The 25,071-nt window shown below is 41.2% G+C and overlaps 1 protein-coding gene across 1 annotated transcript in view; it reads left to right on the forward strand.

The window, feature by feature from the left end:
- TENM3 (teneurin transmembrane protein 3) overlaps positions 1-25,071 on the forward strand; it is a 320,392-nt gene that overhangs the window by 285,365 nt on the left and 9,956 nt on the right. Inside the window, 5 exon segments of the mRNA XM_035897781.1 lie at positions 584-1,458; positions 17,619-17,794; positions 18,498-18,733; positions 25,005-25,068; position 25,071. The exon segment at position 25,071 is cut by the window's right edge and continues 166 nt beyond it. Coding sequence (XP_035753674.1) covers positions 584-1,458; positions 17,619-17,794; positions 18,498-18,733; positions 25,005-25,068; position 25,071 — 1,352 coding nt within the window.

Consider the following 25,071-nt stretch of genomic DNA (forward strand, 5'->3'; position numbering starts at 1 on the left):
GGCAGATCTGTTAGAGCTCTCTTGGCATGTTGATGTTTTCTGAATCACTAACATCCTTAGCCTACTAGAGCGAATGAGAGGATATATAGAAAGGACGGACCATATTTTTCTATTTGTCTCGAGAAGCTTCTGTAGGTAAGAAGGGACATCACTATGGTATGTTTAAAAATTAAGTACAGTACGGTGTTTCCTAATCTCGAAGTAGTAAGTTGGTTTTGCTATTAAAAGAATAAAAGATGAGTACTGTCCCTAAAGGATGTATTTAGACTTTGATATCTGTCTCTATTTTTATTTATGCATTTATGATACAGCGAAGTATAGCATTTATTGGAGGGGAAGTTCAACCTGCATAATAGTTCCAATGCAACTGGCTTCTTTTCAATAAAACAGATGCCTGAATGTTGTTCCCCTTGCCTCCCCGAGAAGCTTTAGTTTTCCGCATGTATTTTCATGCAAGTCTTTTTGTCGCAATTGGTTACAGCAGGTGAAAAATATCCTTACAGCAGTGTCTAAAACTGGAGGTGAACTAATTAATATAATCTGCACTGGTTAGCTGTTTAACAAAACACTTCTCTCTGTTAAGGTTCGTCTGGAATGGCCTACAGATTTAGCTATCAACCCAATGGATAACTCCATTTATGTTTTGGATAACAACGTAGTTTTGCAGATCACTGAAAACCGTCAGGTTCGCATTGCTGCGGGGAGGCCGATGCATTGCCAGGTTCCTGGAGTGGAGTACACGGTGGGAAAGCACGCAGTACAGACCACGCTGGAGTCGGCAACTGCCATTGCCGTGTCCTACAGTGGGGTACTTTACATTACAGAAACTGATGAAAAAAAGATTAATAGGATAAGACAAGTCACAACTGATGGAGAGATCTCATTGGTTGCCGGAATACCCTCAGAGTGCGATTGCAAAAATGATGTCAACTGTGACTGTTACCAAAATGGAGATGGCTATGCTAAAGATGCCAAACTTAATGCCCCTTCCTCCTTAGCTGTGTCTCCAGATGGCACGTTGTATATTGCTGATCTGGGAAATATTAGGATACGAGCTGTGTCAAAGAACAAACCCTTATTGAATTCAGTGAACTTTTATGAAGTTGCTTCTCCAACTGACCAAGAGCTTTATATCTTTGATGTCAATGGTACTCACCAGTACACTGTGAGTTTAGTCACCGGAGACTATCTGTACAATTTTAGCTACAGTAATGATAATGATATTACTGCGGTAACGGATAGCAATGGGAACACTCTTCGTATCAGACGGGATCCCAACCGGATGCCAGTAAGAGTGGTCTCTCCTGATAACCAAGTCATCTGGTTGACGATAGGCACTAATGGATGTTTGAAAAGCATGACTGCACAAGGGCAGGAGCTCGTCTTATTTACCTACCATGGCAACAGTGGCCTACTGGCAACTAAAAGCGATGAGACTGGATGGACCACGTTTTTTGAGTAAGTAATGAAATCAAGTCAGATGCCTTACAGTTTTATCGAGTTATACAGTACCGTTTGAAATATTTCTGGAGACGGATGAAGTAACTCTAAAGATGGCCCTTGATAACAAAAAGCACAGAAAAATACTTTTTGTTTCCCAGGCTTCCCAGAGGAAACTCTGTCCGACTTCTTCTAAACATCGGGTCTGAATAATTTTAAATTCATTATTTTGAGTTTCTGTTTTATATATTGAAATAACAGTGAGACATCTCACTCTTGTCAAGAAAGCTGTAACTCAGACAATCACGATTTGCATCAAAAACTAGATTTTCATCCCATTTGCTCATTAGATTGACATTGTTCTGCAGCAGATGCTGACAAGAAATTTGTCTTCACTGCTCAATGTTTTTCTCTTTCTTTTTTCTAAGCAAAAACATGTCTGCATAGCCTTTTACCCACCACCCCACTTCCCTCTTCCTCCCCAATAAAAACCCTGGTGCATATTTTTTTGAAGTTACAAAAGGTTGTGTTTCGCTGAGTGGTGAATACACAGGAAGGATCTCCTGGATGACATGGCAGGCTTTCACACAGATGGACCCAGGCAGAGGAAGCTGAGAAAAGAAATGTGGGCTGTGGGGGGCAATGTCATTCCTGTAGGAACAAACTGAAAGCACAGAGACCACCAGCATCGTGTGGTGTACAGGTGCAAGCACAACAGCGAGAGGTACTAGTGGAACAGTAGGACTTGTCATTTTACCAGCCTCAGAAAAAATCTTTTCAGTGAATTGCTTTACCCTGTGTTACAGTCATTAAGTCATCAATGCCTGTTCATAACCTCCATTAGCAAAACGTTTTACAGGATCCTCAATTATATTGACTAAGGAAGGTCATGACAATTTATAGATAAACTAGTAGAGTCTGAGAGTTCATGTACAGGTTTTACAGGCATCTTCATCCCCACATGAGCTGAACTGCTAACTGATAGGCCAAACAAAACGTAACTAAAATGCAGCTTAAAACGCAAACAATTTATTTCAAAAAAGATCAATGCAGAATTAACACAGATTATTTTTCAGTCATCTCTGTCAACTGGAAAAATACGTGTATTTTTAAATCACGTGAAAGACATGCTAAGGTTGGGTAAACACGTGTCTATGAAGGAGTGGAGACGTAGAGTTAGTATGATAAGTAGAAGTGTTAGAGGCCCCTCAGCTGAAGTATTCAGGATTACAAAGGGCATCATGAAAATCCAGTAAGTCTCTCTTTTTTTTCTTTTTTTTGTTAATCTTCTTTTCTCCTATCTTTACGATGAAATGCAGTAGCAACTGCTGCCAAGGTCAGGGCCTAAAAAAAAGCTTTCAATTCAACACACATGATAAAGAAAATAAAGTGCCGGTGTCAGGCAGTGGCAGCAAAGCCAAACATCTGTGTTCTGAGATAACTTCACATTTCTGTCAGCGTACATTTGGCTGAGGCAACGCGCAGGAGGACTCTGAGCACCTGTATCTCCTCTCCAGCCTTTACATATGCCCGTCAGAGACACGAGAGCAGCAGGTGCTGCTTCACTGCATATTGTGTCCTGAAGTGGAGACAGGGCTACAAATGCCGATCCCTAACAAAGACAGCAGGTGGAACGGCGCTGCTGCCAGTTTTAAGGTATTCTTACAGCAATCTCTAAATTGGCAGGGCTTTGGTAGCGGGCACATTCCCAAAGCATTAGCGCACGTCTGTAATATGTAATTGTGCACCGGTGCATCCGCTGCATATCTTTTTAGGTCCTGCCAAGAGGACACAGAAGCGCCATGAGGATACGCTGAGGAATGAGAAACTGTTTGGGAGGGAGGGAACGTGTTCTCCTCCTCGTGAGTTAGCCCTGTCCTGCATGCTGAGAGACCAAAGCACGGCTTCGGATGGGCTGGGAATAGGCATCCATTTCCACGGAGAGTAAATTCGGTGTTTAGCTGTGACACACACAACCACTTGTTCCCAGCAGGCGAGTTGGGCAAGGCAGTCAATTTGGTGGATAGTGAAGTCCCTTATTGAAATTAAGGCATCTGCTGGGTACAGCAGGCACTTTAAATCATGCTGGCATTCCTACTGGCTAATTGAGGACCTCGAGTTTTAATCAGGGCAGTAATTTCTCACCATGTTGCCTGTAGTTTTTGTGTAGCCTACTGTGGTGCGCTGCAGAAATACCTGATGGCTCCTGAATGCATCTTAATGGCGTCTGTGTGATCACAAAAAAGTGGGTATTAGGTTCACTATTAAGTGGCTGGTAGGTCTGTATTTTTCATCATAGGGAGAATTTAGGGTGCTGCGTGTCGTGAAGTGCATTGCTATTTACCAAGTCTGTAAATAGCCACCTTTCACACCTGCTCTGCTTCCATGCAGACTTTCTGGTCTGAGTTAGGTCATGTCCAGCTGGCTTACGGAGAGCCCAAAGGGCAGGCGGTTCCCCTCAGTAAGTATTAGTATTATTTCCAAGCTGCTGTTTATGCACTTCCTAAAAAATTACCTCTGACCAACGTCTCGTTAGAATTCCCAAGCTGAAATAATTACAGAGGAAGCTAGACAATTTCACTCACCCCGAATCTGCAAGTGTTTGAGGCTTTTGCAGAAGCAAGGATATTAATCTCCTCCCCGTAGCCATGGTGAAGAAGTAATGTGTTTAATTGCAACAAGGAAGATTCAGATTAGACATTTGGAAAAACTTCACAGTGAAGATTTCGGAGCCCTGGAGCAGGCAGACAAGGACGGTGACCCCTTGCCCTTCACAGGCAGTCTTTAAGAACAGATCAGACATCTTTCAGGACTAACGCAGGAAGAGCAGATCCTGCCTGGGGGTAGGGGTTGGACCACATGACCTCTCAAGGTCCCTTCCGGTCATGTTTTCTATGATGCTCTGTACAAGTTAATACCAAAAATAAAAAATTGCACTGATTATGTAAAGCTACAGGGAGTGAGTGAAGAAAAAGCACCGTGTTATTTTTCTTGCCAAAACAGCATTCTTAAAAACATCCATTGGGCATCATAGCTGCTGACTTCTTTTTAACAGAAAATCCCCATGCACCAAATTTGTGTCTGTACATTCCCCTTTTGAAGAAAAAGCAGATACAAACACGACTATTTCGCCATTTTTTATCCTAAGATCAGCAAACATTAGTGTGACTTTACTTTTCAGTGCTGATGGTTTGTAACATTAAATCTGACTAGGCTGGGTTTCCAGAGGCTTCTGTTACTATTGCCAAAATAGGTGGAAACCATGAGTATCGTGTAAGGGCTTGAGTGGGGGTGGCACTGTATGTGTGTGTGTATGTGTGTGTGTCTCTCTCTCCCAGCTTTTGCATATTCATGTCAGTAGGTAGTGTGGGCTAAAAAATTTTCAGCTGAAGAGCTTTCTGTTGAAAAAAATGAAGTCTTGTTAAAATGGAAAGGTTTCCCTCGACTGTCAGGCAAGGAATAAGAAATTAGGAGAAGAAATCATTCTGACTTCCTTGTTCTATTTTAGTAATAGCAAAATATTTCCATTTCATTGCTGGATGCATTTTCTTATAATACCGGAGGTTTTTTATGTATTTTATTTACTCCCTTGTATTATCAGATTCTCAAAATATTCTGGGAAGGGGATAGAACTTCTATTCCACGCTGAATTTAGACTTTCTTCCCACTCAGAGTTAAAACTTTTCAACTGTTAGAATTTCCAATGGACTAGAAATGTCATTTTTCAACTAACTCTGAGCGTGACTGGGTTGTTTCACCCTTTGGTTGTCACACATCTGTTTAAATGGCAGACAGTACATTGGAGTAAAAAATACTGTGGGTTTAGTAATAAAAAGATCAGTCTTTGGAGCCAATTCAGTAATAGCTTCGCTAACTATTCTCTTGTGCAAATCTGTTAGTATAACTGGAGCATGGATCCAAAGAACTTAGATCATTTCAGTCAAGTCCTCAGTGATTTGAGAGCAGATTTAAGAAATCTATTTAATATTTTTTTTCCTTTTTTAGAGCAACTTTTTAGTGAAAAGAGGAAATCTTTGAAAAAACATTGCATCCCAAAAATCGGCAGTCACCTCTCTGGCACATACTAAAGCATTTGGACTTGTTTCTTTTCATGGCTTTTTTCCACAGACTAAATCACATTAATATCAGATCCAAAAGAAGTTTACTTTTTTATTTAATTTAGTCTGGACGCTCATTAATCTAGAGTTTATTTTATTTAGTCTCCACGTTGCATGAAGAAGGGAAGGACTGACATAAGGAAATATTTTTTTTTACACTCTGTGGTTTTTACAGTGAAAACTGTAAGTACTACATTGAATTATTTAGGATATCATATATTCTCTTTTCTGTGTTTGTTTATAGACTTTGATTTTTTTATGGCAAAGTGGATTTCTAAATTCCTATTTTTTTAAGAGTTACAGTCTGCTGATCAGAATTGACACTTTATCTTTGAAGAATGCATACTTTTGTAAAGTACTGTTATTAAAATTCGTAGTGACTGTTACCTGTTATCAAAGGTCTAAAAACTTGCTGAATAAAACAGATATTAACAGAGCATTCACAAAACAGATTGAAAATACACACATGCTAAAAAAACAATGGAGCCATATGAAGCTAAAAGTCCTCCAGATTAGGCTTTATAAGGAAATTACAATATTAAAAAAGGTATAAGAGTAATCAGCCTAATCAAATTCTGTTGTTCTAAAATTGTGAAACATCTGAGCTGGAAACTGTTAACTACAACTGCATATTATGTATGCATAGTATGAAGATTTAAACAGATAAATATTAAAAGTTGATCTAATTATATGCATACTGGCATTTTGGAAGTGACACTTCCTATCTAGCCTATATTGCATTATTTTTGTGCAGCATTTTCCATTCTGCTTCCACACACACAGAGCTAAGCCAGGTGCACAGAAGGAGCATTTTCTCCTGACCTAAGTTTCTGAAGTATCAGAAGTAAACTCCTAAAAAACCCTGTACTGCCCCTGTGCAATCACTCGGTCATGTAGGAGGTCAGCCTGCGATGTCAGGTCTCCCTCAAAGCCCTGGCATGCCAGTACTTGCCAGCCAGGCTTTAAATTCAGCTGAAAATGGGTAAAAAAGCTCACTATTAACTGAATGTTTGAAAATGCTCAAGAGGGCCAATTATTCCAGAGAAAAAGCTGCTGTTACTCATGATATTTAATCTGACCAGAAGTGTAAGGCAGCCCACTGAGAAGGTCCCAAGCGTCTTGTCCAGCCCCACTTCTTCTGAATCATCTCGCTACCCCAAGTCGCTCCCTGGGAGCCGATGGACACTGAGCACATGCTTGAGTGGCTGTCATGACCTGGCCACTCTCCTTCAGCATGCTGCTCAACTACTTTGTGTAACTTCAGCTAGGACATTCCAGGGAAGTCCTTTGGTTGAATCATTGGCCTGCTGCCCTGACAGCCTCTGGCTGCTTTGTGCTCCTCAGGTTGCTCGAGGAACTGGTGGAGGCTGCTCTGCCGACAGAGGATCCCTCTGGGGCAAGAAGACAGCCTTAGTTGTCTGGGCAGGACCTGCCAAGGTTGGGCTGCCCTGCTAAGGTTGCAGTCAACATACACAGTGGCGTGCTTGGCACTCAGGCGATCTCTGACATCCACATAATCCTTAGAGGTGGTTTAGGACAAATCGCGGTCAGCCCAGTGTCAGGCGTCAGGGATCCATCCCTCTGTGGTCCCAGCCCAGTTGCTTCTGCAGGCTCCTCTGTAGAGACAACTGTTCCTCCATCTCACAGCTCCCCTGGAGGGTGCAGGCTGCGCGCGCTCTCCTTCGGCCTCCTCTAACCCCTTCGGTTAAACTCCGATAACTTTCCTCCCTTAGCCGTGAATTAATTCCAGTAGCCACTGTTTCTTATCTCTTTCCTGCCTTATCTCCTTGTGCCTTCCTCTCCTTTTAGGAGCAATATCAGCAGGCAGAGATCTAATCCAGACTAAGATGCCTCCTCCTCCCTGCAAATTCACTGCCTTTCTTCCATGATTCTTTTTCGCTCTCCAGGCCTTGCCCTCCTACTATGTTTCCTGACTTCCTTACTTTGTATCTTGCTCCTTCCCATGTCTCCCATCATTTCTCTAAGGCGTGTTTGGCTTCCCTGCCTTTTCCTTTCCCAGCGGTGCATTTCTTCTCAATCCCCTCTTGTATCTCTTGACAGTCCATCCAATGTTTCCCCGGGCACTTCATGCCCTGAGCTCATTTGTCTTCTCCTTCCCCTCCTCCCTCTCCAGCTCAATTCTTGTCTCCAAGGGAATGCAACAGAAATCAAAGAGAGTGGCATTAGCAAGCAGAGCCCTTACAAGTTTACTTTGCTCCTGCAGTTAAATTAACGAGCTTTCCAGCCATTCTGGAAAGGTGGTGAAATCACACAGAATGTGAAATCCTTACCATAATTTTATGGACTAGAGAGAATCACAGATAAAAATCTATTTTCACTGCCTGCTGCAGAGTATCGGCCTTTGCATATTACATCTTTTTTTAACAATGCAGTCGGTGCTGCGGTTTCCGTAAAACTGTGTGATGCAGAGTAAGATACTGCCTCTGGCTGGGACTTCTTTAGTTTCCCCACGTACCAGGCGCATCATGTGTAACTGTCGGCATTTGGCAACCGGGAACAGGTGATATTTTGCAGTTTTCCTCTTGCTTCATCTTAATGCGCTGCTTGTGGAGTCTGACTTGGAAATACTGAGATTTTGGCTGGTAAAAAGTCTGTGGAACTTCTGCTGAAAGCTTTCATTTAGATAAAAGTGAGTATTTAATTCTGATCAGATAAAAATTATCCCCCAATACTAGTGTCAACCCGCTTGCACTTTTACTCTGTGTTAAGGCATTCACAATTCAGTTTTCATCATTTTCTATACCATTTGCTGTAACATTTGTGGGGTTTTATTTTCCTATAACATTTGTGTTTCTATTGGTGTTCATTTTCCTGTCACATTTATGTTTCAGTAATATGAATATCTAAAAATGCCATCTTCTTTTTTTTCTTGCAATTTTGGGGCTTTCATTCTAATTTGATTTGGTTTTTCTTACAAATACCAGAACTTTGTGCAAAATTGTAAACTGGATTTTTAATCACCTCTAAACAGCATTCTCTGAATATCCTTGGTATCATAGCACTTTTTGGATCTTTCTATCCTTTTACCATCAACAATCTTCTATACCTTCTGCTTTTGCTGCTGCTGCTGCTTGCTTCATCAGTATAAAACATAGTGGCTATAAAGTAATTAACCATACTCATTAAAACAGTTTTGTTCAGCCAATTTTCATGTTCTTGCATTGGCTTTTGTGGCATCACATGAGCCCTTGATTGCAAACTGTGACTTACAAGTGCAACGTCTTCAATCTTCCCATATTATATTTACTCAAGCAACAAGAGACATATTCTCTTCATTCTTAACTGTCTCTGAACTGTCTTTTGGGGAATATTTTTGAGATATCCAGTCCTTCTGTAAGTGCCTCTTTATCCACATTGCCTGTCTCAATCCAGCATGCAATACATATATTTCTCTCTTAAAGTGCATGTCAGGGACTAGCTGGCACTCCATTAGTCAGGATTTGGTGCTTCTCCTCCCAACATGGCATGAACTGAAACTCTAGGAGGCATAGCCCTCTCTCACCATTTCACTTAGACCCGTGGAGGTGAGGCTGGTCAAAAGGTGAATAAAACACTTCCCTCTATTCAAACAAGGTAAGTATTCCCCCTACCCAAAGAGAACTTGTAGGGAAGAATATCAAGCTGACATGTTTGGTTTGTCCACAAGCTGAAGAATGAAGTGGGGTTTTAAACCTTCCCTGAGTTACATCAGTACTACACAAATATGTAACCATGTTTCATGCAACATGCAGTTTCTGAGAGGAGCTCAGTGACAGCTGTGCTTCCCGACCGTACTTGCCATGCTTCTTTAGGTAAATCGGGTTTTAAATTTCTAACTTCAACTTCCTTTTACTAAGAATAGAGGTTATGATCTCACAACTTTCTAAACTGGAACTGTAACCCAACTTTGCAGTAAATGTCATAATGGTAATACAACATGCTGTTGTATAGTTCAGTCTTGTTAGACTTGTGCTGACAGTGGAGCACACAAACTTGTTGCTTCAGACTCATCCTGCTTAATAACAAAGTGGCCATGTTAAAAATAATTCATTAATAGATACCATTAGAAATCAATGTGAAATTTTTTAGAGAACTGTAGTGTGTCCCCTAATTGCTCTGGTATCAGCAGTGTATCTGTCTCATCTAATAGACAGTTACCTATTTCTTCATTCTTGAGTGTTTACTGTTCCTTGTCCTTACAACTAGACTAAGTAATAAAAGCAGAACTGAGAAACCACTGAATAGGTAATAATAACAAAATAGCAACACTGAAGACATATCAACATTATTACATCTTACATGTATGAGAAAGGAAGAACTGCTTTGATTTGTGTCAAGAAAATCAGCATGTGATGCTCTGTGGTTTTGGAAAGCACTTAGAAGTAAGGATAGTTCAGCAAAAAAACCAGTATTGTTCCTATTAATGACATAACTGTGCTGCATTCTCAATCCAGTCAGCTCTGATCAGGCTCCTGAAAGTATCCATTCCACTTCTGGCTTTATCAGGGACTTAATGGTACCGTTTGTTCAGTTATTGACATGTTAATATTCTTGTCCCATGTTAATCTTCTTTGTCAAACAGAAGTCAGGGAGGCTGTAGCCACGCCAGCTCACGCTCCCTTCACGGGGGAGCTGGTGCAGTGAGGGTGGAAGGGCAGCTCCGGATGGCACAAGAAAAGGTGGCTCTCAGTTTTCAGTCGTGCTGTATTTGAACACACTGTCCTTATTTTCAAGCCTCATCAAGAGACTTGGTCTTCCTTGATGTCCCCAGTGGGGCCAGACTGATCAGCCCCTTAGGAAGCCTACAAGGCACATGCAATGGAAAGTCCTACCTAATTCCCCCCAGCGAGGGGAGAGTCTGTCCCTGCTGAAGCCCGCATTGGCTGCGTGTGACTCATGCTCTGAAGGAATAAGGCTGTTATTCTAAATTAACCATAGAAGCTGAATCTGGCAATACTTGTTTACCATCTTGGTATTCCACTGTCCTAAAAGAAAAAAACCAGCCATGACGTTTTGCTTTCCTTTTGCTAAATTTGCTTTCAAACATAATGCAATTTAGTAAATTCATAATGTCCACTTTTTGTGACCCTGTAAAAACACCCTCATTGGTTTTTACCTTTCAAAATTAAAAAAAAAAAAAAAAAAAAAAAAAAAAAAAAAGAATTAAGGGGAAAAAAGCATCATTACAGCTTAGTCTGTGAACAAAATGTCTGGCCAAACAGACCAACCTTACGTCCTTCTTTCACTAAAGGCCTACGCACTCAGCTCCGATAGTGTAAGCAGACCTTACAGCAAGGGACAATCTGTCATACAAAGTATATATACACCAACATTACTTTTATTTGAAAGGCCATACTCTGGTATTTATATCGACAAGGCACACAGTTTATTTGTACAGTAACAGATGAGCTAAGAAGGAGGGGGGAGGAGTGACACAGAAACAAGCCAGCAGCCGCAGGGAGCCCTGAGATTAAAGACACCGTGCGGGAAGCTGCTGCGGGGCAGGAGCTGGCTCTGCACACCCTGGCAAAAACCAGAGTCCGGCCCCTGCGGACCCCGCGGGGCTCAGAGGCAGTGAATTCCCATTAGAGGGAAGTTGAAAAGCGGGGGATAAGTGTTGAGGTCTTGTAGATAAAAGCCTGGCTGCTGTAATTTAGTCTCATCTTCATAAGGACAAGCCCCCTTCAATTGGTCTTAAATTGGCTGCACACTGTTCCAAAGGGTACGTGCTGCTGAGGAGCACCCCAGCCTGGGAAGCTGCTCCATCCCCAGATTACACCTCTCATTTAAGCCACGCCACCTCCATCCCGCTGCTCCCAGCGCACCCCTTCCCTCTCATGCCTACACCAGAGCTGTTCTTAAAGCTTTTCAGAAAGCACCATCATCATTTAACGCTATTTATTTGTGCAGGTTCTTGTGCGTGTAAGGTATGTGTCAGAAATGCAAGTTAGGAAAGAATTCTTGGGTTTGTGAATCCTTACGAGAATATACGTGGCAGGTGCTTATCGCAGCAAACAGCACAGTGTGGGAGGATTGTAACACTGTACAGTGATGAGTGAAAAGTTTGGCAGTCTGCTGGCAATAAGTAAAGAAGCGGCCCCAGCATGATAAATTCATGTATTGCTTCTTTCTCTGCAAAGCACTGCTCCTCCCAAATACCTGTCTCTGGAAGTCATTTTGGATTAGCCCGTGAAGGTGGTCAATCTTACTGCAGCACAAGCACTGAACTCACGCTTGTTTCCCTGGTTGTGCGATGAAGGGGAAAATGAGCATCAAAAACTTCTCCGTATGGAAGTGAGCGAGCTATCGCGAGGGAAGGTGTTGATTCATTTCTTTGAGCTGCCTTTCCAACAGACACATTTCCTGCGGTGATTTTCATTTAGAGTGGGCCTGTTGTTTTGCAGATGAGTTATGGCTGTCAAGAATGGCCTATTTAGGTGAATTGTTCACATGTCTGGTGTGCTGAATGCCAGTTTACGAAAAAAGACCAAAAACTCTCCTTTTAACGTTATGACAAAAAAAGCCTGAAAAGCTGCAGTTATAACAGGAGAAGGTGAAAAGAGAAATTGCCAATCACTGTCCAGCTGAGGAAATTTCTTCATTAAATCTGGGCTGAAAAATCCATCCTGACCATGTTGCTAAGATAGAAGTCCATTACCTGAATTATTTAACAAGCTGTGACAACAGTTGCATAAGACTTTCCCAGATGAAAACGGGATTAAGACTTTTTCTCCATGGAAGGCAGCCATCAGGTAAAGGGACAGGAATAGCAGGACCAAGCTGCTCGAGTTTAAGCTTGAGTTGTCTGACACTTGGTTTGGCAGGACAGAGAAATTTAGTGGATACTAATACTTTTAATCTCCTTCCAGCCTCTGTGGTGGTGTGAGCTTGTATTTTTTGCCTGAATTCCATTAAAAAAACAAGTAGGTAGATAAATTCCTGTCCAGATTTGGACTTCGGGTTGCAGTTTATTTCAGCTCCCTCCTAGAATCACTCCTGGACCTATTTTCTGTAATTCCTATTCAGCCATCATTTTCTCAGAGCTAGGCACAGCAGGAAGGAGAAGCAGAAGGAAAAGAGAAAGGGAAAAGGAGTAGAGCAGGAAGGAAAGGGAAGAGAAGGGAAGGAAGCTTTTTGTTTTCATATATTTAAAATTCTGTAAGACTGGACAGAATATTGAATTTTTTCTCATGCTTAACAATATTCCAGATAACAAAAGAAAAATGTTACCCTTCTTAGACAATAGTCAAGTTATGGATCCACTGGAGTATGTACCTCAGTGCGACTAAAGAATAAAAGCCAAAAAAAGAGGAGAAATCATTTGTCTATCCATGCATCTGTAGGTTATTTTTACTTTGACCATTCTTAACGGGGACATTCGGTCATTCTTCAGACAAAAAGCAAAAATGCATATCAAAATGGGGAAAGCAACTCAGAAATGGAGTAAGAGAAAAAAAAAAGAAATTTCATCATGTTAAAGTTAAGAGTCTTTTCATCTCTTTCATCAATCCACATGGTGGTTAAAGATGGTCAGAACTAGAGCTCCCAGTAAGTTTCTGTGCCCTATTTTAAACCAGTGGAGGACAGGAGAGCACCATACAGGTAGTGAAATGGTACTAAAAGTGATGGTACATAAACCAGGGGTTTGGTTCCTTTTGACCAGCAAGATAACTGTTTTGTTACCAGTTTAGCAATGCAGCGACACCCTAGCAAGGTGACTTGAGGTGGCTTCTCTTTACTGTAGTTTTCCAACTGTGAATGCAGTGTGCTATGGGAGGCTGAATGCAAGCGAAAGAATGTATTTGCAAACCGACGCTCCTTAATGTTGAAGAAATCGGTCCTCTATGTAAACGTGAACTTAATGGCCTTAACAAGCTGAAGGAGACATTTCATTGCCAGGTTAGGACAGGTTTTTCAGTATGTGTCAACATAGCGAGTACACACCTAAAACAACAGCACGCAGCACTTCTGAAAGTCAACTTTGAACCTTCTGTTCTCACCTGCCAAGAAGCAGTGCCTTGGTATGTAAGACTTCCCATGAATAGTTTGAAACAAGTAGGGTAATGTTCCATAATTTTTTTAGCCACTCTTGATAATTTGAGATGCATAGAGGAAATGCCTGATGTATGTTGAGTGAGAACGTAACAGTACTTTTCATTTTACTGTCAAGATTATACATGTCTGTATTACGAAATGCATTCATGCCTCATTTCTCTATTGCAGTATCCCAACTAATGGTATAATCTGTAACCAGTCTTCAAAGAAACACAAAATACACATTTGCACTGTATGTCTTGTTATCTGAAATGTGCAGGAACCGGCATGCCTTGCTCTTCAACCTGACGTGTTTACAATAGCAAAAAAAATAATTACAGAATTTATTTTACTGGGGGAATGTGCTGCAGAGGTCTGTTGAAAAACAGTATCAGTCACAACTTAGCAAGTGGCTTTAGCAGCAACCTTTACTATACACTTCATTTCTACAGCTTCCTATTTTATGTTGAAGTAACTTCCAATATAAAACATTAATAATGCTCTGCAAGTTGGGCATGGGCTAAGTGTGCTCCAAACTAAGATAGAATGCACATGAGAAGCAAGTCAGAAATAAAGAAAGTAGGGCATTTCCATCTGCGACAAGGCTTACCAGGAAGTTACCACTGCAAAGTGAAGTGTCCTACATAGACTAGAACAGAAAATGGTCTGGGAAGGAATGTAATTAAAACTAAAGGAGATGAACAGTGGAAGAGAGACTTCCAGCAGGTGAAGAGCAAAAGGTCAAGAATCCAGGAAGCTGATAATCATTATCTCTGAGAAATTCTCGCTGCAGAAGGGGAAAACTATCTGGCAGTGGCAGATCATCCTAAAGAAGAAAAAGAGTTTGATCTAAGGGGAGCTTCAGCTAGCGGTGGTGGCAGCTGCCCCTGCTGCTGTCTTCTGTAGTTATTGACCAAATACAAAGATCGTTACATTAATGTGAATGGAAATGAGTTGACGGGATTAATGCACGTGAGGTCATGCCCAGTGAGCAAATTTCCATTTTAGATTCTTGAAAAGTTTATGTGCAACCTGCTCCTGAGGGATTGAAGAGGTTGGTCGAATGGCTTTGCTGTGGAGCCTGGCATAGGAGAAAGATCAGAGGGCTCCGCGGTAACACGTGGGCCTGAGCTTGTGTTTGGATGAAAAGATCAAAGAGGCTGTGAAATGCCAAATATAGGCGCTCGCCCTCTAGACTTTAGATCTCACTCCTTTTAGGGCAATTTCAATATTAGAACACTAGGCAGATAAAAGAAATCTCTCGGTCTAAAACTGACAATCTTGGATGAATAAATTCACCTTGGCAGCAGAACGCAAGGATACTTGGATGTAATAAGAAAAATGGCAGAGGAATGCCCAAAGGTATGAGTGATGTTGCTATGCTGAGCATTGATAAGGCTTTCATTGTGGACAAAAAGATGTCAGGTATAAAGTAAGTTTAGTATTCGATGTGCTGTGAACAAAGTGAAGGACACGCATTACAATCCATCATAAAATGGAATAGGTAGTAAATTGTAGGAAGACCAATTTCCCTTCCTTCTTTTTGTTCCTGGCTGTAAAAGTATGAGAAATCCTATTCCTACCTTTCACATCTCCGTCACATTTTCTTCTTGCGCTAGGACGCCTGAACCAAGCAATCATGGCTTTTAAGATTCTTTCAGCTTTAAAGTCATGTTTTTAAGAACCTGAATGTGCAGCATGATTTTTTGCTGATCTTTGAACTCTCCCCCACTGTAATAATATTAGCTGCTTATCTCGGGCTCATGACGTGCTTTCATGTATTTGTGAAAGAAGAGACCAGTTCGGGAACTATAGGCACAGAGTCAAAAAATAATAATGTGGAAGCAAGAATGCATAAAACAAGAATAGCAATGTTCAGTGCTGCATACTGCAGTGAAGCCACACACTGTACTGAATACTACTGATGTGTGGCATTTTCCAGCTCATGTGGTACACTCAGAAATATGGTAATTAAGATCTCACAAATACTGTGATTTACAAGGTGAAACCTTCTTCTTACGGGGAAATCTTACCTACTCTGCTTTAGCAGGCATTGTTTGAAATAAAGACCAGTACTCGGCTACTGGAATCAAAGGACACAAGTAATTCCCAACAAAATAATTTGATACCATTTTCAAACGTAAAGCGGAAAATAGAAAAGGACACTAATTGGACAATATACGTTCCCCTGGGAGTTGAAAAGGGAAGTTGTGCATGAAAAGAAAATAAGTTTATGGAACTGAGGAATGAGACTGAAGGTCATGAATAGACTAGCAGTCACGTTCATGCACAAAGAATGTTGCTATGGGGTTTTTTCGGTTTCCCTGTATAAATGCAGTATCTCGGCTTGCCAAGTCCAGTATGTGAAAAAGAGCCAAAATTAGGGCTCAAAACACACTGGAAGAAACCCCATTATCTTGAAATATACTTAACTTCAAGAAATAAGTTTCCCCACTTGATTTCCCTGGCTTGCAGTATAGTTTCTGATTTTTAAACGTTCTTTTCTTTTTCCTGTTGCTAAGTGAAAGTCTCATATAAACAAAGGAAATCAACTGTGTTAAAAGGATGGAAATGACTGTATGCAAAAAGCTGTCAAATCTACAGAGTAAGCAAACTGGAAAAAAACATTTCTTAACCTAATCCTTTCAGTTACGGCAATGCTGTGCAGTACTCATGCTGTTCAGAGGAAGTGTGTGTGTTGTGGGTTAAAACTGTTTGGCATTAATTCTCTCAATTTAAGAAAAAGAGTTTCTGTAGCCTCAGTGATACGCTTGGGGTTTTTGCTGGGTTTTGAGGGGTTTTGCATTTCTTTCCCAGAAGGAGCAATTTTGATGATAACTGTAAGCATGAAGTGCCTAGCGCACTGTGTGGACCCACAGGGTCACGTTCTAGTTACTTTAAGGACTAACGCTTCCTTCAGCTTCCCACTACAGGGCCGCAGGAGAGGGGTGGAGAGCAAACAGGTCACAGGTGGCCTGAATCCCCCTTTGGGTACTTGTTTCTCTCCATTGGGGTACAGGCAGGCCATACTTCTAAACGAGGAGCCTCAGCTGAGCACCTAGACTGATGAATCCAGGCTGTAGTACTGGAAGAGCTATCTTAAAGCTTTTGGTTTTTGACCAGTTTTATGACCTGGAGCTCACGTAATATGGTACCTCTCTATACTGTGACCACAGTGCGTCTTTGGATATGAGCATGGGTCTCAGGTCTCGTGCGAGTGGCATTAATAGGTGGAGCATATCTTAACACAGCATAAGGAAAAGACATGGTTTAGAAGTTATAGGTCTACTTCAGTTACAGAAATTGTACCTACCTATTCATATGAAATGGATATAGAGCCCTTGGTTTAAAGAAATGTCAGTGGAGACAGAAGAAAAAAAAATACCTCCTGCATGGCTTATGCCACAGTTTTCCAGCTATGATCCACAGGCAGTTAACGAGTTATATATGCTAGCTGGTTTGATTTCCAGCTACAAACAGCTTAAGTAGATTAAATATTACCCCAGATTCTTTCTCCTAATAATACAAGGGATGTTAAGGACTCAGGAACAGGAGGGCAGGTGGTCTGCATAATCATTGAATAGGAAGGGCCCAAGAGACACTCCTATTAAAATACCCTTTTTATGAAAAATTTTGAGGATTCCTACAATAACAGCAAAATCTAGTTCAATAATAAGGAGTGAGTACAGAATGCTACAGAATTTAGCACCAATAAATATGCTCCCTTTGAAATGGTGAATTAGATGTGCAGCAGGATCTGGTCACACTTCAAAGAATAAAATGCAGAGCTGAGGATCCATCTGTTTGCTCTTGCTATCACCATTGAGGCTCCTGTATGTTAAGCAGTCTTTTGACTACTTCAAAGCACGTTTGAAGTCTTTGCCGTGCCTATCCCATGCACAAAAAGCAAACGTGCCTTAACAATATGAGTAGCTGGTATTTTTGTTCATTTTACTTGTAAATGAAAACAATTTGTTCCTGCTATGTATCATTTCTGGACTGGTTTTTTTTCTTTTTTTTTTTTAGCTACGATAGCGAGGGACGTCTAACAAATGTTACATTCCCAACTGGAGTTGTCACTAACCTTCATGGTGAAATGGAAAGGGCCATCACAGTGGACATTGAGTCATCCAGCAGAGAGGAAGATGTCAGCATCACTTCCAACTTATCATCAATTGATTCTTTCTATACCATGGTTCAAGGTACTGTAAACAAAAGATTTCTCAGCAAATACTGACCTGAAAACTGTTTTCTTATGGTACAAGCAGCTCCAGTCGGACACATTAGAGGGAAACTTTAGAGGCATAGTGTTTGGAGGAAGGGGTGACGCATACCTGGTTTTATAAGTATATAGAAAGAACTGTTCAGGCAAAGGAGGAGATGCAATGGAAGTAGAATTAAATGTTTTCTAACCAAATAGCTTTTGTAAACAGCTATGGGAAGTAGTCAGAATACCTACTTTGCATTAAAAGGGAATCTTGGAGAGAGAAACGGATTGAAAGGGAAATAGGTGCAGAAATGGCGTGACGTGAGATTTTAGTTTTAAAATAGCATGTGACATCCCAGCAGCTACATCCTTGCAAAAGTCAGTAGTCACAGTATGCTTAGGGTTAGGCCAAAAATGCCTAATGAAACAGCAGGCAATGTTTTGTGTCAGTCCAAAGAATATACTCTGAGGGTGGGATTTTCTTAAGTGTTTAAGCGACTTTGAAGATGGGTCCCAAAGGCATTTGTGTACTCATGTGCCACAGATATTCTTACCAAGCTCACCCTGTGTGTTTATTACCATTGGGTCAGTTCCGTGAAGTCAAGATGTTACATGTTCATATTGTATAAAGCATGCAAGACAAAGGCAGACTCTTAACCCGTGTAGGTAACCTGTGCTTCTCTTTTTTGCCTTTTCAGATCAGTTAAGAAATAGCTACCAGATTGGTTATGATGGCTCACTGAGAATCCTGTATGCCAGCGGCCTGGATTCACACTATCAGACAGAGCCACATGTGTTGGCTGGCACTGCCAACCCAACAGTGGCAAAGAGAAACATGACCCTCCCAGGGGAGAATGGGCAGAACCTGGTGGAGTGGCGATTCCGGAAAGAGCAAGCCCAGGGAAAAGTCAATGTGTTTGGCCGAAAGCTTCGGGTAAGCACGCAAGCATGTGTGGTACCTACTGCATTCTCATTAAGTGAAAGGAAATGTAAATACACTCCTGTAGGTATTGCCATCCAACTACCACAGAATATTTACCATACACAAGCTTACTGTAGAAGTAAGAAGTACTTGCTTTTATTACTTCATTTATTGGCTGTTTTTCCTTATTAATTGCTCTTTTCTGTGGACTTGAAACTGTTGGGTTTAGCCTGGAATGTATTGGAATGAATCAGGATAAAAAAGAATAATTTTCTGCTTTCCTTCACTGTTTTTGTTTCTGATACTGAATTCACACACCTGATTTTGAACCCTGTTTTAAATTACCATAAGTTAGCACAGTCCTGAGATGTGCTTTCTTTTTTATTTGAAACAAAAATTGTACTAATACTTATTTCAGGTAGAAAGGGTTTAAGTGTTGTGTGCATGTATATGGCATATTCCTCTAACATATGTCTTCACCATTTTGTTGGCATTTCTTATATAGTGAGTGAAATAGAAGTAGGAAGCAAACTATGCTTTATGACAGTCATTTGGTAAAGACAACATAGATTAAGCATTTAAAATCGGGTTGCCAGGAGACCATTTCAAGACCACATCAGAGGTCTGACTTACTATTAGAACTGAACTCAGTTCTTTAAAATAAGGCCTAGGCAGTATATCAAATGAAGGTAAGTAATTTCAGACCACTTGACTTCTAAGCAGTAGCATGCCATTTTAAATCTTAAAAAATTTTATATCTTCCTTTGGGATGAGAAAGGAGGGAATGCTGTCATGCACCTTATATTCCTCTCCACTACTTGCTCTGCAGGAAGAATGGATTTTTTCCAAGAAGGAAGAATGATTATGCACAGTAGCTGCTGCTTAAGAACAGCATACTTGTATGTAGCTATGGCAGCTGTCTTACATGGATAAGAAACAGGGAAAGGAAGCCATGTGTCTGGACCTTATCCTCATAGTTCTGGTTCATAGGCATGTCATCACATAGCACAGTGGGATAATACACCTGCCAGTTCATTTCTGAAAGAAGCCTAAGAGAAAATAAAATAACCATACCGACAGTATTTGGTTTTGGCAGTGAAACAAATCACCATGAGTCCAGTTCTCAAAAGTGAAGCAAAATTTTGGCATTTGAGCACAGAGGAGGTAAAAGAAATGTCATGGGCAACTTTAACTTGGAAGAGTTAACAGGAAAAAAGGAAGAGCAGAGAAGAGGGAAAGATTTAACAAGGTGGAGGGGAAAGTGACAGAGTGTAGACTAGGATAAAACACTAGTAATTAAAAGTGTGTATACAAATGGGAGAAGTAGGGCAGGTGGAGAATATGGGCTAACTCAAGAAAAATGCCTCAAAAAAAAAGTAAAAAACCTTGTCAGCAAAGAAAAAAAAGGCTTTTTGAAATTGATTTACATGGGAAGATATTACAGAAATGTTGCTTGGGGTGGGTGGGTGATGCAGGAAAGTAGAGAAAGAAAACAACAGAAAGAAGAACAGGAATAACTTAGGGAACTCATCATTTCCATCTACAGATATGTCAGTAACATTTTGCTGCAAAGAAGACAAATGTAGACAAAAGACAGTGGCAAAATGTATTGCCAGTAAATGTACTCATATATATGACACTTTCACTGTGCTTTATATATATGCAGTATCTAACATTACAAAGTACGCTTTCACATACTCTCTTGGTTTTCTATCTTGTATTAGTTCTACCCACTACTAGTAGTCTTCATAAAGAAATTAATTAGGAATTATGTTACCATCCCTTAACTAAACAATCCTCTGTCAATCTTAACTTTTGTTCAGACTTGTTTCAAATTTCTTCAATAAGCTAATCTCTGGACCTGTACATCTGGTCTGTACGCTGGCCTTTGGCAGAGGTCCTGACTGTCCTCTATGTGAGCGAGCCTTTTTAGGGTATTTGTATTGAGGCCAGACAGACCCTAGCTCACAAGGGTCTCAAATAAAGGAACTGGTATGAGCTCTGTCTCAAGGGGTGCACCCAGAGCAGACAGGTAACATAGACGAGGGAGCTCACAGGAAGAGTTTGCTCTGCCTCCTCCTGAGACCTGACATGCTCCAAGCCCTGCAGAGGGCCTCAATTTTCACATTACCTTGTGAATCTCTCTGTAAGGCACAGCAGTATACTCCTACTCCTAATGGGGAAAATCACAGTCAGAGTTCATGCTTCTGACTGGAAAGAAAAACAGGAATTAAAGCAGAGCAGGATAGATGGACACCTAAATTACTGAAACGTAGCAAGATGATAGGTAGGGACTATAAAGAGACTTAGTTTTGTGTCATCAAGTGTTTCTTCATTGAAAATTTCCTGAATTACTATTTTGTATTGAGTTTGTGTGGCAAGGTTTTGGTAGCGGGGGTGCTACAGGGGTGGCTTCTGTGAGAAGCTGCTGGAAGCTTCCCCCATGTCCAATAGAGCCAATGCCAGCCGGCTCCAGACGGACCTGCCACTGGCCAAGGCCGAGTCCATCAGCAGCAGTGGTAGCACACCTGGGATAACGTATTTAAGAAGGGAGAAAAGTTGCTGCTGAGAGGAGTGAGAATCTGTGAGAGGAACAGCCTTGCAGACACCAAAATCAGTGAAGGAGGAGGGGGAGGAGGTGCTCCAGGCGCCGGAGCAGAGATTGCCCTGCAGCACCTGGTGAGGCAGGCTGTCCCCCTGCAGCCCATGGAGGCGCACAGGGGAGCAGGTATCCACCTGCAGCCCGGGGAGGACCCCACACCAGAGCAGGAGGGTGCCCGAAGGAGGCTGTGACCCCATGGGAAGCCCATGCTGGAGCAGGCTCCTGGCAGGACCTGTGGACCTGTGAGGAGAGGAGCCCAGGCTGGAGCAGGTTTGCTGGCAGGGCTTGTGACCCTGTGGGGGACCCACACTGGAGCAGTCTGCTCCTGAAGGACTGGACGCTGTGGGAAGGACTCAGGTTGGAGAAGTTCATGGGAGACTGTCTCCCGTGGCACGGACCCCACACTGGAGCTGGGGAAGAGTGTGAGGAGTCCTCCACCTGAGGAGGAAGGAGCAGCAGAGACAACATGTGATGAACTGACCCCAACCCCCATTCCCTGTCCCCCTGTGCCACTCGGCCACTCGGGGGAGGAGGTAGAGAAAATCAGGAGTGAAGTTGAGCCTGGGAAAAAGGGAGGGATGGGGGAAAGGTGGTTTAAGATTTAGTTTTTATTTCTCATCGTCCTACTCTGGTTTGATTGGCAATAAACTAAATTAATTTTCCTCAAGTCAAGTCTGGTTTGCCATGACAGTAATTGCTGAGTGATCTCTCCCTGTCCTTACCTCGACCCATGAGCCTTTCGTTACATTTTCTCTCCCCTGTCCAGCTGAGGAGGGGAGTGACAAGAGCGGCTTTGGTGGGCACCTGGCGTCCAGCCAGGATCAACCCACCACATATTTTTATCATAATGAAACCCAGAGGTTTCAATTATATTTGGACTTGCCATGAGAGTAATTGCTGAGTGATCTCTCCCTGTCCTTACCTCGACCCATGAGCCTTTCGTTACATTTTCTCTCCCCTGTCCAGCTGAGGAGGGGAGTGACAAGAGCGGCTTTGGTGGGCACCTGGCGTCCAGCCAGGATCAACCCACCACATATTTTTATCATAATGAAACCCAGAGGTTTCAATTATATTTGGAGTGTGACTGACTGAGGCACAACAAAAATGTTCAAGTTTTGCTGTAAAAGCATTTTGGTAGCAGAGCTGCTGTTAAGAAACGCTTCAGTTGAAGGCAGTACTTCAGCTGACACGTTATTCCAGCCCTATACTGTCCAATGAAAAAAGGTGTATCACCCAAACTTGTTAGGATAATTGCCATCTGTATTACGAGATTATGCAAACACAGCCAAAATTTCACCAAAAGCTCACATGTCTGAAAGCGAGAGCTCTGTCAGCAGAAACTGGAAGCGTGAACCTGGCTGGAGGAAGGGGCATTTCCTTTCTTTCCCCTCGCGTCTTGCCCTTACACAGACTAGCCAGATGGAAAGTGAGAAGGCAAGGGATGTGATTACCCTGTTTAGCAGATAAGGCAGTGAGACAGCCAGGTTAAGCACTTTGCTGCAATTTACACCAGAAGGATGTGCTTAGCCAAGAAATTAACCACAATTGCTTGGACATAAAACCACCCTTCCCTCTTTGCCAATTCAGAAATCAGAAGTGCCCATTCTCACTTCAGTGTCTAAGCCCAAGAGGTAGACAAGAAAATTAATAAAAATCACTGAGAAAATTAATAAAAAATCACAATTAAATGTAAAATAAGGAAGGGATGATGGAGAGAAAGGGAGGGGGGAAAAAAACAAAGAAGCAAAACAGGCAGGGAGATGCAGAGATGAGTACAGGCATGAGTGGGAGAGGCTAGGAAATAAAAGCCAGAGATAAGCAAGACTTAAGAGTGAATTTAGGCAAATGATTGAATATTGAATGTTAGAAAATTTAAACAGAAGCTACCTGAAAATAAAAAAGTCCAAAAAACAGACAAAAAGGAAGTGAATGGGAATGCTTCATAGTTAAGTTTAAGCTACTTCTACAATCAGTCTTGCAGCGTTTATTTTTTGAAGTATATTTAAATAACATTTGATGGCTTAGTAAATATATAAAGTAGCTATTCTGCATCTGCTAGACTTCCTTATTTAGAAGATTTACATGAAAACATGATTTTTGTTCTGAAATTGATAGTGCAGATGATTGTTCTCATGCCAGTCATTTCATACTGAAGCAGAGAAAGGTAACAGCAGACAGACTGATATAAGCAAAACTGAGCATTTGTAGGATTTTTTTTCGTATTTGTCTATGACCCATCACCAGCACTTTAATACTTCTTATGCCAATAATAAAGGATCTGATTTATATTGATCTTTTAGAAGCTTATCAGCCTCACGATATAAGTACCAATCTCCGTGATGTATGGATTTTTGAACGTGCAGCCCTGAAAAATGCAAAGATCCTCCAGTCATTTCTTTGGTCAGGGTATCTATTTTCTTTTTCTTTTCTGAATGTTATTTAGCCATCTTTCTTCACCTCTTTGTAATGTATTCATCAAGTACTTGAAAAGGAACTTTAAAAGAAATCCTAATACACATGTCCATTTGTCCCCTACTCCCAAGCGTTAGTAAAATACAGTGTTGAAAAATTGTAGTTATCAGTGTTTCACCCTCACCTGGAATAACTTTAAAAGGACACCACAGATACAGAAATGGTTTACAGGTGAACAAAGAAATCCTAGAGGTCTGTTTGAGAACACTAAAAAACAGTTCAATGCAGAGGGTGAATGGAGAATTGCGAAGATACCAATGTGGGAAAAGAAAACCAGACATTTTCCTTTCACAAATACAAAAATGAGAGCTGAATCAATGGCACTGAAAGTTAGGATATTGAGACCACTAAAGGCAGGGCGGGGAGGAGGAACTTCAGCATGAAAGTATAGAAATCGCTATTCACCACTGTGGTTTACATATATAAATAACACAGTTTTCAACATAAATGTATCTGGGCTAAGGCTTTAATTTCAAATTAAAACAGTTATAAACTTCAAAGCATTTATAACTCTTTTTTCAGTGGTTCAGTAGTCTTCCAGTCACTTACGGCTTTAAGTGGTCAGTTAACTAGGCAAAAGACATAATCCTCTACTAAGGATTTCAGCCTCATAAATGCATTGCAGCTGTGGCTGGTAGGCTGAGTTAAACTTCCATTTGATCCAGAAGAGGAAAGCCTGTGTTCTAAAAACTGTTTAATCTTAATTTGAGGATTTAACATGCGTTTCAAGTTCTTAATTTTGTATTTACCATTTTGAAAAATTACTTGCTGTGCAGGATTAGGATTCAGTTCATTCTTAGTGTGATTGTTATGAACTGGGCAAGCGGTTGCTGGGAATACGCTTTGACAATAATTTGCAGATATACTTTGGACTGCCTACAAAAGAAGTAGTTTGTTCGCTGAAATGGCCCCATTTATTACAGAAGTTTTCAGTGCACATCTTTTGGTATTTTCTTAACAGTTGACTAAGCATCAAGAAAGAACACATTACAACAAATTCTGGGCCATCTCTTCATATAATGAGACCTTCTAAAATAGATGCTAATGTAGTGCCTTACGTTTCTATCTAGAAGTTGCTAAAATAATTTACACGCACAGCAAATCAATCACTGTAAATGGTATTTAAAGAATAGCTAGCTTTGTGGAAATAATAAGTGAGTAGGGTTTGAACAGCATGATTTATTGTGTCATTTTGTTTGCTTTAAAAAGGTTAATGGCAGAAACCTCCTTTCAGTTGACTTTGATCGAACCACAAAGACAGAAAAGATCTACGATG

Source organism: Egretta garzetta, unplaced genomic scaffold (assembly GCF_000687185.1).
Source record: "Egretta garzetta isolate BGI_Z169 unplaced genomic scaffold, ASM68718v1 scaffold46, whole genome shotgun sequence".
Taxonomy (NCBI): domain Eukaryota; kingdom Metazoa; phylum Chordata; class Aves; order Pelecaniformes; family Ardeidae; genus Egretta; species Egretta garzetta.